The sequence below is a fragment of the Pollicipes pollicipes genome, unplaced genomic scaffold (assembly GCF_011947565.3).
Source record: "Pollicipes pollicipes isolate AB1234 unplaced genomic scaffold, Ppol_2.1 Scaffold_7261;HRSCAF=8764_pilon_pilon_pilon, whole genome shotgun sequence".
Lineage (NCBI taxonomy): Eukaryota > Metazoa > Arthropoda > Thecostraca > Pollicipedomorpha > Pollicipedidae > Pollicipes > Pollicipes pollicipes.
In genome coordinates this window covers 56,738,827-56,752,668 of record NW_023597054.1, presented here as the reverse complement: position 1 = coordinate 56,752,668, position 13,842 = coordinate 56,738,827, and the positions used below count along the sequence as shown (strand labels likewise).

The following is a 13,842-nucleotide window of genomic DNA, read 5'->3' as shown; positions in this document are numbered from 1 at the left end:
TGTCGCTAAATGACATGAATTCGTGAATATGGGGATGCAAAGCCAACAATCTGCGATTTTCGGGAAAACTGATCTTGGACCTGGCGTAATGGAGTCAGCAAGCTCTCACTGGAGCCAAGTCTTTTTCCGCGAGGCTCTATCGCTCTTAGTTTGGAAACGGCAGGGAGCGATCGACCCCCTCCGCCTACCAGTCCACGTTATGAGAAGAGACCGATCAGGGCGAGTTAAGCCGTGACAAGACCATTCTGTCTGACTCATGACTCATTAAGTCATTGAACTCAGAGCATAAGGTGTCCGAGCCAAAATGCACTGAAGTTGGTCAGCCAGGAAACAAGATTGGTCCCGCAGTGTTAATCAGCCTGCCCTGATACAGGCAAGCCTATTGGTGTTATGTATTTTGGTGAGGTGGTGGCATGATTAAAGCAACTAATGATCAGAAATTATGAAGATCAGGCATCAGAAATTAAAGAAATGATCACGATCAGTTCCAGCCCCGGGCACGGTTGGTACTTCCGCACCGGCAAGACGCTGTTTAAAAAGCAAAGTTTGGGAGCAAACTTTGAAACGCAGTGTGCAAACGCAGTTTGGGAGCAAACTTTGAAACGCAGTGTGCAAACGCAGTTTGGGAGCAAACTTTGAAACGCAGTTTCAGTGCGTGTTTTTTCCTTCTCTCGCCTTGGAGGAATTTGAAAAGATAAGGTGCACGAGAAAATGATACACTTGTTTCAAAAGCGAGGAAATAACTTGAGTAGCGGAAAATGATACCCAACCATTTGTCACAAAATAACACCTGACCTTGACGTGCCCGTACGCAGCCTCACACAAGACAACTAAATTACTTGTATTGAGTTTGACGATAGTTTGTCGAAGTGCTCATCGATTTCGAGATGTCATTCACAACTCGACTTGATGCATTTCTTGAAGCTTTCTGCAGTTACTGAGTTTGTTTTGACCGAAAACCATAACCTGAATGTACTGTTTCTTTCAGGACCTTCACAAGACATATCTAGATGCATATGTACCCGAGGGAAAGCAAACTAGCGCCATAAGCTACATATTTTGGATCATCAGCGCAGTGCCGGACCGTGATGGAAGTGACGTCGGAATTGTTAAAGTCGTTTCATTTAGATCCTAGCTTCTCGCTATTGACGGTGCGATCGTCTGTGCTTTGCATGGAGCTGTTCAATTTGCTTGACATACATGAAGCATCGGCAATTAATGGTGAGCCTTTTCATATATCGCAGGCAAGCTTCTTTCATCAGTGAATGAACCTCTGGGCGGTGCTCTTCTTTTCGGTGCAGCGTTGCCTTTACGTGTGATCGCTTCACAATCTACCATGCACGTATGCCAGTATATGTGTATGATGTACCAGTATACCGGTGTACCAATACCGGTACACGTGTAAGATGTTTGACTCATTTGTTTTCCTGCAGCGAAGCGCAGAAGCGCAGTTTAAGAAGACTTCTTGGGATCTCTTGGTCGATGAGGATTAAATCCCAAATGCTGCTTTCTCCTTGCGTTTGGGACACTTAATTCTGACATATGAAGAAACAAAAGAAAAATAATTTGTTAAAATCTTCGTTATGTCTGTGTTCTTTGAGTTTTTCGTGAGCATGGTGCCCAACGTTCGAAGCACTTTCGGTCAAATTGGGGGAACTGAGCTCCACGTTGAGTGTTAAAGCGCTCCAGGTGAATATGGCCGCACACCTTTGGCCTGGAATCAGAACTACACCATCTTTATCCGTTGAAAAAAATCCAGCCTAACAAGCGGAAAAATGCCGCACTTAAAAATCCATAAAAATTACTTTCGTAACAACTGTTAACAAGTACTTCGTCACGCAGGCAGACTCGTGCTTGGTGAAACATTGATTCCCTATTACGCTCATTTTTACCATGCATTTTGTATATCCGCGTGTAAGGAGAGCAGGGGAGAGGGAGCTCTTAAGCTCTTAAAAATACTTCAGGTGAACATTATACTATACCTTGGTAGGCTACTTGCACTTCTGCTGACTGGCACGGGCCTTCGAATTCTTCACTTGTCGCTGGTGCCGTTGGTTATTACGGCGCACTCACCTGCTGAGGTTTTACGGAGTCGCCTGCCTCTCGCCCTGGCAGACAGGGCGGGTACCACGGAGAATCGAACACCGCATCTCTGGTTTTCCAGATGCGCAGCTTAGCCACACTTAAGGTGCCCCTTTTCATTTATCGATTCGGAAAGAGTTCACTGCCAAGGGGGTGGGGACAATGCGTAATCAACCTCTTAGTGCGCGCAAGTGTGCGCATACGTGTCTGTGTACACCAATACACAGATAACGAAATTTATATGTAACTCCTGCGCGAAACCCATTTTGCTAGCTAGTTTTATCGCTGTTAGTACTAATGACTGGGACTTTACGTCTAACCCACTGTCAGGATCATTGCAAGCCGGATGCCTACGGATCAAGTATCATGTGGTATGCGATGGTGGCGCGGCAGGGACTCAAACCCAAGGTCGACAGGTCCGGAGCAAAGCAATCTAACTACTATACCACCGCCGCCCAAGCCATTTTCATTAGATCCACCAAGGACCAAGGGTATTATATATTCAAAGAGGTGAATTATGTAACTGTGAGTAACAACGTGTTGTTAGACATAATCTTTTGGCGGCGCTAACCACATTCCTTTGATCCGAAGCTGAGATCAGTTGGGTTGGGTAACCCATGCACAAGCTCAACCGTTGTCTCTACGACGTGCATGCGACCCGCCAAATCTACGCCAAGGTTTTGCCTACAGATGTGATTTTCTGTTCGTGGCTGCGCAGTTGCACAGACCTGAGCCACGGCCAGCTGTACGACCTGTTTGAGCTCTTCGACGTCGATCGCTCCGGCGAGATCGACTTCGACGAGTTCTACCTCGTGATCGCCATCCTCGTGGCTGTTAAGGCAAGCACGTGACCGTCGTGATCGTGAAACATTGCAATGAAGTGTCTCTGCAGCATCGCCAGCGCTAGGAGCAGATCACTTCCACGCAGCAATAGTGTCCAGGGCCGCGCCAGCCGAGACGCTGCGCACGTCATCCAAATATGGGATGGAAATCATGAGTTTAAATAATGCTCTTCCGGGTTTTAATGACTGAGATTGATATTGTGACTACATTAGGCGGTCATCTTTGGTGTCAAGTTTTATCGCCCCAATTTTTCATTTATAGCGAGCTGCCTTAGCAAACAGTCTGTCAGTAATTTGCGACATGCAGCGTGACAGACAAACGTTTATGCACTTTATCACCCGAGAATGAAACAATGTAATCACTTAGACATAAACTTCAACAGATCATACCTCGTTCTAGCTGCATTCTCTCAACCGTACCATCGCGTAGCAACAAACGGGAACAACGGCAGAAAACGGCAACATGACCATTACAACAGCAAATACAAAAATGATGCCAACGGGGCAAAAACGCATTTGGCTAAATGCGCTGTATTGTCTATAACATGGCTCTTGATATGCTCTTAATCCTCGCCCTCCGGGCGTTTTCACCTCTTTTTCTACCAGGGGGCGCTCAGAGCCCCTCCCTTTGATCTCAAAACCATGCAGGCCCCTTGGAAAACGTCATTGGAAAGCTGTTGTAAAATTCCATTAGGCAGGTGTACGCAAAAAGATGAATGTGCACTAATAGACTAAACCAGGTCAAAAGGGTTAAATTAGCCCTTTATGGGCCGTTGATTTAATCTCAAGGATTAGTAAGCTTAACGAGGTAGCAGCGTCACGCATGCACTCGCCTTATCCCTTATGTAGAGTCCGTCTGTAATAAGTAACTTACCCCGACAGGACAACGTGGAGAAGGAATTCATCTACCGGCATTCACGCGCCGTCTTCAACATCATGGACTTCGACCAGTCGGGCACGGTGTCAGCTGAGGAATTCGAGAGAATAGGCTTCCTCTTCAACTTCTACAGTACCGCCATCCGGTCAATCTTCAAGGAGTTCGACGTGTCGGGAGATTCGGAGCTGGATTTCAAGGAGTTTAAGGTGGGGATGTCAGCAAGAGACCAGTGCTTGCCGTTCCGAGATCAATGACAGCTCCGTGGTAAGCTGACGCTATACCCAGCTGTGTGCTTCACACGCAGGGCGGAGGACGGTCCGTCGCACGACAGCCGGGCCTTTTCCTGCCTGCTGTCTCCGTTGGCTGCCAGCCATACTGAGAGGCACCCGATGAGAGGCAAGTCACAAGTACTTGACACTGTCCTGATTCGAGGCTAGAGGATGCAGGGTTGAGGGGACCGATGAGCTGGTATGATCCGTGATGTTATTTTGGGGTTCAAACCGTGAAAGCAAGAGCATCGGAGCCGTCACCGGGTTTAGTGCGTTGGCCCATCCCCCCCCCGCACTGCCGATATCCCACTGGACACACAACTGTTATCGTGCTGGAAAAACGCAGGTCAGTAATGATATTGAAAAATATTCTTCCTTGCGATGGACAGCACGATAGTCCTAGTGGCTTCTACTGATGTCAGATTCTTGCCGTTGAGACTTCCAATGTATTTGATTCAAAAAAGGTTTATGGCTGGAAGATCGGCGAGCCATGGTAATCAAGGACCTCGCATAACGTGAAAGGTAGGCAGCATTTCAAATGGTGTCGCAAAACGATCCAGATGATTGCTACATGAAACAGCTGAGCTGAAATAGGTTCTCCACACTTTTAGAGGACCCAAGTCCCAAAAGCTTTCAACAGTCCACAAAATGGCAATGGTTTTTCACGCACCATGCTGTCCCGAGAGTTAACGATTTCCAAAACATCCACATCACTCAAGCTAACCTAACCTAAACTAACCTAACCTAGCCTGACTTAACCTACCTTAACCTGCAATCAGCTATCAGCTATCACTATCAGCGAGTTGAGATACCGCGGAAGAGCCGTTGTGATGTTCGGATGGTTCCAGTCGTTATGGTTCCGTCGTTATTCTCGCAGTGTGTTCTGAAAGTAATGGCCCCTGGGACGGGCAAAGGGAACCGGGAGACAGCGAATAACAGGGTCACTTAACGGCCAAGGGCGGCCAAAACAGGCAGTTTGGGCGAAATCACGAGATTTTGTGCTCATTTGAAGGTGCATGACATATTTTTTGTAAACTTTTTACGGAACTCAGAACATATTCCCGTTTTTTTCACACGCGCGCCGATGGCCATTTAGGTCAGATGGAAAGACGTCATGTAAACAGACAACTGTGGCCCAGTCGGGCAAATCTACCTGCGAATAAGTATGCTTCATGCAAATCTTTTCACGTTTGTAATACCTGCCAGGGAAATCACCTGACATTTGAGCCGTACAGGTCAAATAAAAAAGCATGCGTGGTATGACATCGTGACGAGAATGTTTGGGTAGGTACACGGTGATAATATCAACCTCTGAGCACCCAAGTACAAAACACGGACTTCATTATGTGGGGCCCATCTAGGCTGCCCACTAACACATCCCAGTGTGCTGCGGCGTTGGATGCAGGAGTTCTTGTATACTGCTGCTAGATGCATTTCCAGCGCCCACAATGATGGTGGGAAAAGTATGAACCTGCATGTCCATAGGTATCACTTGTAAAGAAGGAGCTCACCAGAGGTCAAGGACGACCACCATACATTAATGGCTGCCTGCGCCAACGCATGTAGACAAGTGAAGGCACACATAAAAAGGCAAGCATGCACGGATCTGTCACCATCGCTTCTGATATTTGTGCAACATTTGTCAGCCACACACGCCTTTGTGCATCCTGTGTTGTCACCTCTACCGTCCAGAGACTGTTTCCCGTTGTCCCATGTTTGGGCCGAATGTAAGCACTGACGAGATAAACAGCGTTAGGTGCAACGCTGGCTCGCAAGCGGCTAGCAACCTGCGCACGTGTCCACAGGTTCTGGTCCCGTCAATATGTTTTTTGTTTTTGCTATCACAAGTCCACCACTGTATGCCGACAGCTATTCGCAATGGCGTGCATCGACCAGCAGCGTGCCATCTGGCTGAGTGAGCAGCGCAAACAGCTCCACAGGAAGCAGCTCAAGTTCTTAAGCGACAACAGAGAGATGCTGCTGTTCCACCTGAGCAACAGACCGAGTCAGGCGGCCCTTCTGGCCTCCCCCCACGGTGTGGAAACGGAGGCGCCCACAGGACGTTAGGTCCAGTGGGCTGCTACAGTGAGTGAAGCAGGATTGCTACTATTTAAAGTCGGGTGGAGGCTGAGCCGAAAGGGTTGACCTGGTAGGGGGGGAGGGGGGGGGAGGACCACTCCAAAACCATGTTCAGTGACTCCCGTGGAGTGAGGCCGCTTTTGGGCCTCAGCGCGGTGCACGCCTGGCAAACACGTCGTAATTATTTGTTTGATTCAGCTTCAGCGGCATTCCTTCCGCTCCACATCCACCGCACATTCTGTTGATTTCAAGCCTGGTCCGACCGAGATGTGGCGTCGATTGCACGGCCGTTATAGTCAATACCGACGATCCTTTTTAGCACGCACCAATTCGCTCACACTCCACCCAGCACAATTTTTCGTACACATCGGGCCTGTGTTAACGCACAACGATCTGATCCATCCCAGAACCAGTTCCAGCTTCACCCAGGACCGAGCACTAGACTAATGTTCTGAGGCCGGCGGTGATGTCCAGCTGTAGCCTATGGCTGACCTGCACCGCGTGCGTTGAACACCGCTGGCTGAGCAAAGCTGGCGGTATGCTGTTCGCTGTTCCAGCTGGAGAACGATAAAAACACAGTTGTGGCAAGGCGACAGCCGCGGCCGCAGAGCTGAAGAAGTACGATGAAGGGAGCACCAGGCGCAGGCGCAGCACGGAGACCAATCAGACTGGTGCCGGACTCTGCCTCCGACAATCCCTCCAAAAGCCGCTGGCAAGATATTCACGTACTCTCCATTCGCGCGTCAGTGCTGTTGTGATGGATGAAGCAGACGGTGTTCGAGAAATAAATGACATGGGTGCGAGTCAAATACCCTGTAGGACGTACGTTATGCTGTGCCGGGCACAAACCCGAATTGCGATGATCTGACTTGTGCCGGACGACCAACCGAAGGTGTCACCAAACTATTCTAGTAACCTGCCATCCATCCGGGGCATTTAGTGTAGTAATATATATATATATATATATATATATATATATATATATATATATATATATATATTACTGTGTATGAATGTATTATGTACTGTGTATGAATGTATTATGTATGAATCATACATATTGACATTACACATTGCAGGAACGTCTGTTCCGCTGCCCATTACATACCGTCATCACTGTACTCAGTATGGGCACCGAAAATAAAAACGAGCCGTGGTAAGCCATGGGCAACCCGCACTTTGTGTCTGTCTGGTCCCGGTAGCCGTCTAGTATGGCCTGTGCTTCCGCTATCCCAAGTCGTCAGCAGTAGCATGCCAGTCTCAGGCGTTTGCGAGCAAATGGATGCGTCATTTTCTTCGTCCATTTCCCGACTAACCACATCATGCAACAGTCTGAATCAGCCACATACAATCCATTCTATTCCTCAAATAATACAAGTATTACATCACACATCCCATTAAACAATCTATCGTCTGTTGGAATCACGCACCGATCAATCTAAAATAAAATACACCAGGAATGATTCGTTGACACATCGGTCGCCACGGCGTCATTGCGCTATGCATTATAATGCACGCACACACAGAGTAGGTACAGCAAACATATAAACATATTTACTCCTTGCTGGCTTGCAGCTTGTCAGCATAGTGACATTTCGAACGCTATTACCATTGCCGCCTACGAAATCCGTTTCGAACTTCACCTTCATTAGCCTGAAGACGCTGAGAGCAAGCCTTTTCCAAACAGATATCTCACACATGATCTACCATGGCACCAGCCGGGCCGAACCACCCTGAGACGCTCGCATCACGCGCCTAGTGGCGGCTGGCAGAGGCTGCGGTTCTACCGCCAGCCACGGGGCGGCACCACCGCCTCAGTTGTTGTCGGCCGTGCTCTTGTTCTCGCGCGGGTAGAATTCGGCGATGGTACTGGCCGGGATCCGCTTGAGCATCTCCTTGGGGAAGATGCGCAGCAGCTGCCAGCCGATGTCCAGCGACTCGAACACCGAGCGGTTCTCGTAGTTACCTTGAGGTGGAGGACGCCATGAGATCAATTATTCACGAACGGGCGACTTCCGTGTCGGGATTACGCCCTTCTCACTACGAGTCGATGGCACTCTTTCAACGAAACGCCCAGATCATATTATAGTTGCGATGATGGCTACAACCAATTCGCCGACAGAAATATTTCTGCATCAACAACAGATGCCCTCCACTGGACTAAGCTGGCATGTTCAAATCGCCATCAAATGGGAAAAGCGCCAGTAATATAGATCTAGTTTGATCCTCCCTTATTCAAACATTCCAGCGCACACTGATCGGACGCGGCTCTCTTCATCCCACCGCCGGCGCTCGGCAGGCTCATGGTCAGCTCACCCTGGGTGATGAAGTGCTTCTCGAACTTGGTGAGGAACTCGAGGTAGAGCAGATCGTCAGGCGTCAGCGCCTCCTCACCCACCACCGCCTTCATCGCCTGCACATCCTTGCCGATGGCGTAGCACGCGTACTACAACACGCCACAGCCGCATCAGTAGGCACACCCCACACGACGCACCGGTGAGACGCATGAGCACGCTCCGCCGCGGGCATGTAGCGGGGAGCTCACACACAGTCCAGGGGACCTGCGAAGTCGCAGACGTCCTGACGAACGCCGCGACGGTATGACTCATGACAAACACACCGTCAGCCACCCCTAGATGTGCCAGGGCACTCGAAACTATCAAAATACAGAAACTCCCCGGCCGTCCACAGACATATCCCGGGGCCGACCCGTGACGGGCGCCCCACTGGCCAGCGGTGGCAATGTGTCCGCCGCGGAGGGGCGCGGCGGCTGGGCCGCGTGCTGTCAGAGGGATGCGGGCCCTGGTGCGGACCGGGTTGGAGACACCCACCAGCTGGTTGGAGACGTCGGCGTGGTCCTTGCGCGTCATGCCCTCGCCGATGGCCGACTTCATGAGACGGCTGAGCGACGGCAGCACGTTGATGGGCGGGTAGATCTGCCGGTTGTGCAGCTGCCTGTCCACGTAGATCTGGCCCTCAGTGATGTAGCCCGTCAGATCGGGGATCGGGTGAGTGATGTCTGCAACGGCGCCACGCACCGTCAGCGCACCGACCGCGCCGGACACGGCACAGCAGCAGCTACCGCACAGCGCCGACCACGGGTACACCGCCCAACTTCCAACGGAGACTGCGCGCGCTGATGACGGTGGCTAACATATTGCCAGCTTTCAGCGGGTCTAAAAACGCATGCTTGGCCGTCCGCCCGGGATACTGATCCACGTCAAGACAACAGCTGACATCGACGTGCCATTGACAACAGATGGCATCTCACACGCACCGCGTCCGAGTTCCCTCCTTTAACTGGCCCACCAGCGGGCGTGGCGCGAGCGACGGGCCGGCCGCCACTCACCGTCGTTGGGCATGGTGAGGATGGGGATCTGCGTGATGGAGCCGTTGCGGCCCTCCACGCGGCCGGCGCGCTCGTAGATGGTGGCCAGATCGGTGTACATGTAGCCGGGGAAGCCGCGCCGGCCGGGCACCTCCTCGCGGGCGGCCGACACCTCGCGCAGCGCCTCGGCATACGACGTCATGTCCGTCAGGATGACCAGCACGTGCTTCTCGCACTGGTAGGCGAGGAACTCGGCCGTGGTGAGCGCCAGCCGCGGCGTGATGATGCGCTCGATGGTCGGATCGTTGGCCAGGTTGAGGAACAGGCACACGTTCTCCATGCTGCCGTTCTCCTGCGGGAGCCGATGGAACGGTACAGGCCGGCCGCAGAGAGCGCACACCAAATTCATCCTCTTCTTGCGTGGGCCTACAGGGCTTCCGAGTCCACATATAAAGCAGCCAAGCGATGTAAAACGAACCGTAGACATACGTCAAAAAGTAAGAAGCGGGGTAAGCTTCATTTTTATTCACTCCTCCACAAAAATAGCAATAGCTCATTGGCAGGGCATTGATCAATCCCGTGCCCTCGTGTGGCCGAGCTCTGAACCCGAAGAGACCCGACCGCCGCAATCAGCGCGCGGCTTACCTCGAAGTCCTGCTTGAAGAAGCGAGCCGCCTCCATGTTCACACCCATGGCGGCGAACACGATGGCGAAGTTGTCGCTGTGGTCGTCCATCACCGACTTGTTGGGCAGCTTCACCAGGCCGCCCTGTCTGCAGATCTGGGCGGCGATCTGTGGGGCCGACCGGGCCGAGTTAGGGCGTGCGCGGCCGGCGGCGTCACGACAGACCGCCCGCGGTCTGCAGCGGTGGGGGCCGCTCTGGAGCATGCCTCTCGTCTGTGCTACAGTCTGCGCCGACAAGGCACGCCCAATTCAACCATGCGCCAATACGGTGCTGAGAGACTGGAAGTTGGCACGATGCCAGGAACGGCTGGGGCTTTTTGTAGTGTTATGCAGGGCTGGAAATATTCAATGTACCCATTGTGGCACAGACGCTGTGAAATGCGACAGAACGGCAAACATCCATCACATAGGGGAGCATCTTGCATGCCAGCAAAATATGTTCAGTGATAATAGTACTACACGTCATTACATTACAAGATGTAAGTCAGTGAACAAGGCATTATATGTGCATTTACCCATGCACATACTACGCAACATATATATATATATATATATATAATATATATATATATATATATATATATGCACGCTGACTTGACTGCACATTGGCAGCAAGTTGACCATTGTAAAAACGTACAACAGCCAAGACACCAAAAGCACACATGCAACAAGGAACAACAGGTCCAACAACCAGTGTTGCTTTAAAAGTATGAAGACCCTGAGGTTGAACACGTTGCGAAGTGTTGGAAATATCTGGAGCACGCCAAAAGGCGAAGGCCACACAATCCCCCCTGCTCAGGCGTTTCTCAGCGCGGGTTTTCCCTCCAAGTCTAGCTGTTGAGCCCCGCTGGGTGGCGATATCCCGGCACTGCCAGGCGGGCGACTGCGGCTGGCCCGTACGCTGGCACACGCCACTCACCTCGTTATGGGGCAGACCGGCCGCCGAGAAGATGGGGATCTTCTGTCCACGGGCGATCGAGTTCATGACGTCGATGGCCGAGATGCCCGTCTGGATCATCTCCTCCGGGTAGATGCGCGACCACGGGTTGATGGGCTGGCCTGGAGAGCGGCACCGGTCAGCGTTACGTCACTCGGCTGGTCCGCTGAGATAGCGTGAGATCGGGCAGCGACTGTGATGTAAGCTCAGGACCATCAAGTCAAACCGAGGCGAGTGACAGTTCTCTCATCGCAATAGTAGAGGGGAGGAAGTTAGCCTGTGTCGCATCCGCATGGGTCACACCAACGGGACACACGGGTTTCTCCTCTCAGCAGGGTAAACGCAGAAATGTCCTCCCTTTGATCACGCGCTGTCCGTCGCTCATGCCCTGGTGTACTGTTCGCACCTTGTTCCGGACCGCTGTCGTCACTTTGATCGTCACATGCAACGCAGACTATCCTCGTGATCACTCATAGACAGGGACCCTACAATCGACGTGGGAGCAGTCCCTGTATTTCTTAACGACATTGACTGCACGGCCATTCACTCACCTCAAAAGCATCTTCTGACGCTGCACAACCCTGGCTGAAAGAATCCTACAGTACTTACTTTGCACTCCGCGTGATGTGACCGTTCATTTTGCACAGCTTGTTTTTGTTTTAACACGTTTCGGGAATCTTCAACATCGACCTTATTTGAAACAACACGACATAGTTTTGTACAGCCATAGTCAGACAGGAGCGGTCGCCCAGCCATCGATACCAGGGCAGCAGCTGGGGCGGGGCAGCCCTTACCCTGGATGTCGAGGAAGTCCTCAGCCAGCACGGGCGGCCCCTTGTCGATGGGCTTGCCGGAACCGTTGAAGACGCGACCCCAACATGTCCTCGGAGACGGGCCGGTGCGCAGGATATCGCCCGTGAACTCGCAGATGGTGTTCTTGGCGTCGATACCCGACGTACCCTCAAACACCTGTCAGAAGTGCCGCTGGAGGTGAGGCCGGGCAGGCAAGAGAGAGCCCAGAGACGGAGAACGGACGACACCTGGGAGCGAGACCCGATGGGTGGCGTACAATGCCACAGAAAACAAAACCATTAGTGGCGTCCTCTGCCTCCTCTGCCTCCCGCACACCGATCGACTTTAGGGTGCAGAGGACAGATCTAAGAGTTTTGCATGACCAGGGAAATCCAGCATGTTGGTCAAAAAACCCAATAACCACTACTAATGCCATTTAGCCAGGAGGCAGGTTAACACATGAGGCCACAGCATGACCTGCCACCTGTGCAATTTATTTGTGGCAACTGTGTGCCTTAACTGAAACGACCTGCACAACGGCCCTTGGCAGGCCGCTGACTTCCAGCCACGTTACCCTGCACGGTCAGTGCCATCACCCCAGCGTCGAAGTGTTCACGATCTCTGCCGGAACTTGTGGGAACTTGACGCCATCAAGGAGTCACCAGGGGACCGTCACACTCTGACACTGTCTTGTAGGGCTGGAAACAGGACCCATGTCAGCAATATTTCTGTATTTGAAGGTGGTGGCCACATATGAACTGCCCATGAACAGCCTGGAGGAAATCAATGGAGCTGTGATGAGGAGAATGCTGTCTAGTATAGTATCAGAGTGTATGTGCAGAGCAACCCAGAATGTTCAATTGTACATAATATAACATAGAATCTTGGCTAGATTTATTAACTCCAGACTAGCTATCTGCTCACATCTCCCTAACTTTCATCACCATACCTGTGGATGTTAAGACATTAATATCTAAGTTTAAAGGTACTGTGCATGCTCATAACAAAAACTGCAAATTGCTGTTCACCATGTGTACAGCATGACATAAAATGTCAAGAATTACAATAAAAGCATATATTCTTTGCCATCCCAGTTGCTGCAAATCCTCCCTTATTCTTAGCAGGTGGCTGGTCAGCCAATGTCTGTCAGAACTTAAGAAAGATCCTGTTAACAGGTCAGCCAGAGGATGCTGTAAGCAGGCAAGAGGGTGACCAGAAGTGATCCCATGACATCTTTGATGTATGCTATACCTTGTATGACTAATAAAAAGTGATATTCAGTCAGGTTTACAAAACTCAGTGGATATGCCATGTAGTAATATGTACACCTTCACAAGATCTGCCTGCAAGAGGTGCAACATCCCTGTCTTGGTCAAAGACTACCTTAGATACTGCTCATACAAGACAGCAGCTGATAGAAAAAGCTTCTACCAGTTGGTTTGCGGTACCATTAAAACTGGCTGTGGAAAACAGCTGCTGAAAATAGCAATTGCACAAACCCGCATAAAATTGTTGTTGGGGCTCCTGTCAAGGTTGCTTCAATCCTTGCAGTTAGCTACTGGCTGGCATGGCCTATAGTTGATGGCAGTGGCCACTCAAGGTCAGATGAGGTCAAATGGCAGGGCAGACCATGCTGATCATTGCAGGATGTTAAAATTATCCACAAAAATATCCAGCTTGACTGGAATTTTAGGATCTGTTGATGGAGCACAGGCTGATGCATCAACTCCTTCTTATTGTGGCCGCTAGTCCCAAAAATCGATCCAATCAAATATTGTACTAATTTTATTTTGAAAAGTTGGGCGCTCGCGATAATTGAAAGGGGCTCGAATCCGTCCGCTGAAAAGGAAACACTTCTAGGAAACTAAAAACCTAAGTCCAAAGTGTAAGCTACCCTTGGTGCTGACGGGGGCACAAAGGTTTTTACCCTCAGCGCTGGGGGGTGCGTCAAA

At 50.9% G+C, this 13,842-nt stretch overlaps 1 protein-coding gene and 2 long non-coding RNA genes across 3 annotated transcripts in view; 2 read left to right on the top strand and 1 right to left on the bottom strand.

Annotated features, from left to right (window-relative positions):
• Nucleotides 1-779: 779 nt before the first annotated feature.
• LOC119111766 (uncharacterized) lies at nt 780-2,799 on the top strand. Its single transcript, XR_005095607.1, has 3 exons — nt 780-807; nt 989-1,221; nt 2,773-2,799. It is a non-coding gene; the product is annotated as an uncharacterized LOC119111766 (long non-coding RNA).
• Nucleotides 2,800-3,810: 1,011 nt separating this feature from the next.
• On the top strand, nt 3,811-6,731 carry LOC119113271 (uncharacterized). Its single transcript, XR_005095874.1, has 3 exons — nt 3,811-4,007; nt 5,940-6,155; nt 6,707-6,731. It is a non-coding gene; the product is annotated as an uncharacterized LOC119113271 (long non-coding RNA).
• Nucleotides 6,732-7,486: 755 nt separating this feature from the next.
• Nucleotides 7,487-13,842, bottom strand: part of LOC119111902 (V-type proton ATPase subunit B) — a 34,580-nt gene continuing 28,224 nt past the window's right edge. Inside the window, exons 3-9 of the mRNA XM_037235772.1 lie at nt 11,893-12,067; nt 11,081-11,220; nt 10,123-10,269; nt 9,499-9,829; nt 8,981-9,168; nt 8,466-8,595; nt 7,487-8,115 (exon numbers count right to left, since the gene is read on the bottom strand). Coding sequence (XP_037091667.1) covers nt 7,964-8,115; nt 8,466-8,595; nt 8,981-9,168; nt 9,499-9,829; nt 10,123-10,269; nt 11,081-11,220; nt 11,893-12,067 — 1,263 coding nt within the window. The 3' untranslated portion in view covers nt 7,487-7,963. The remainder of the gene's footprint in view (nt 8,116-8,465; nt 8,596-8,980; nt 9,169-9,498; nt 9,830-10,122; nt 10,270-11,080; nt 11,221-11,892; nt 12,068-13,842) is intronic.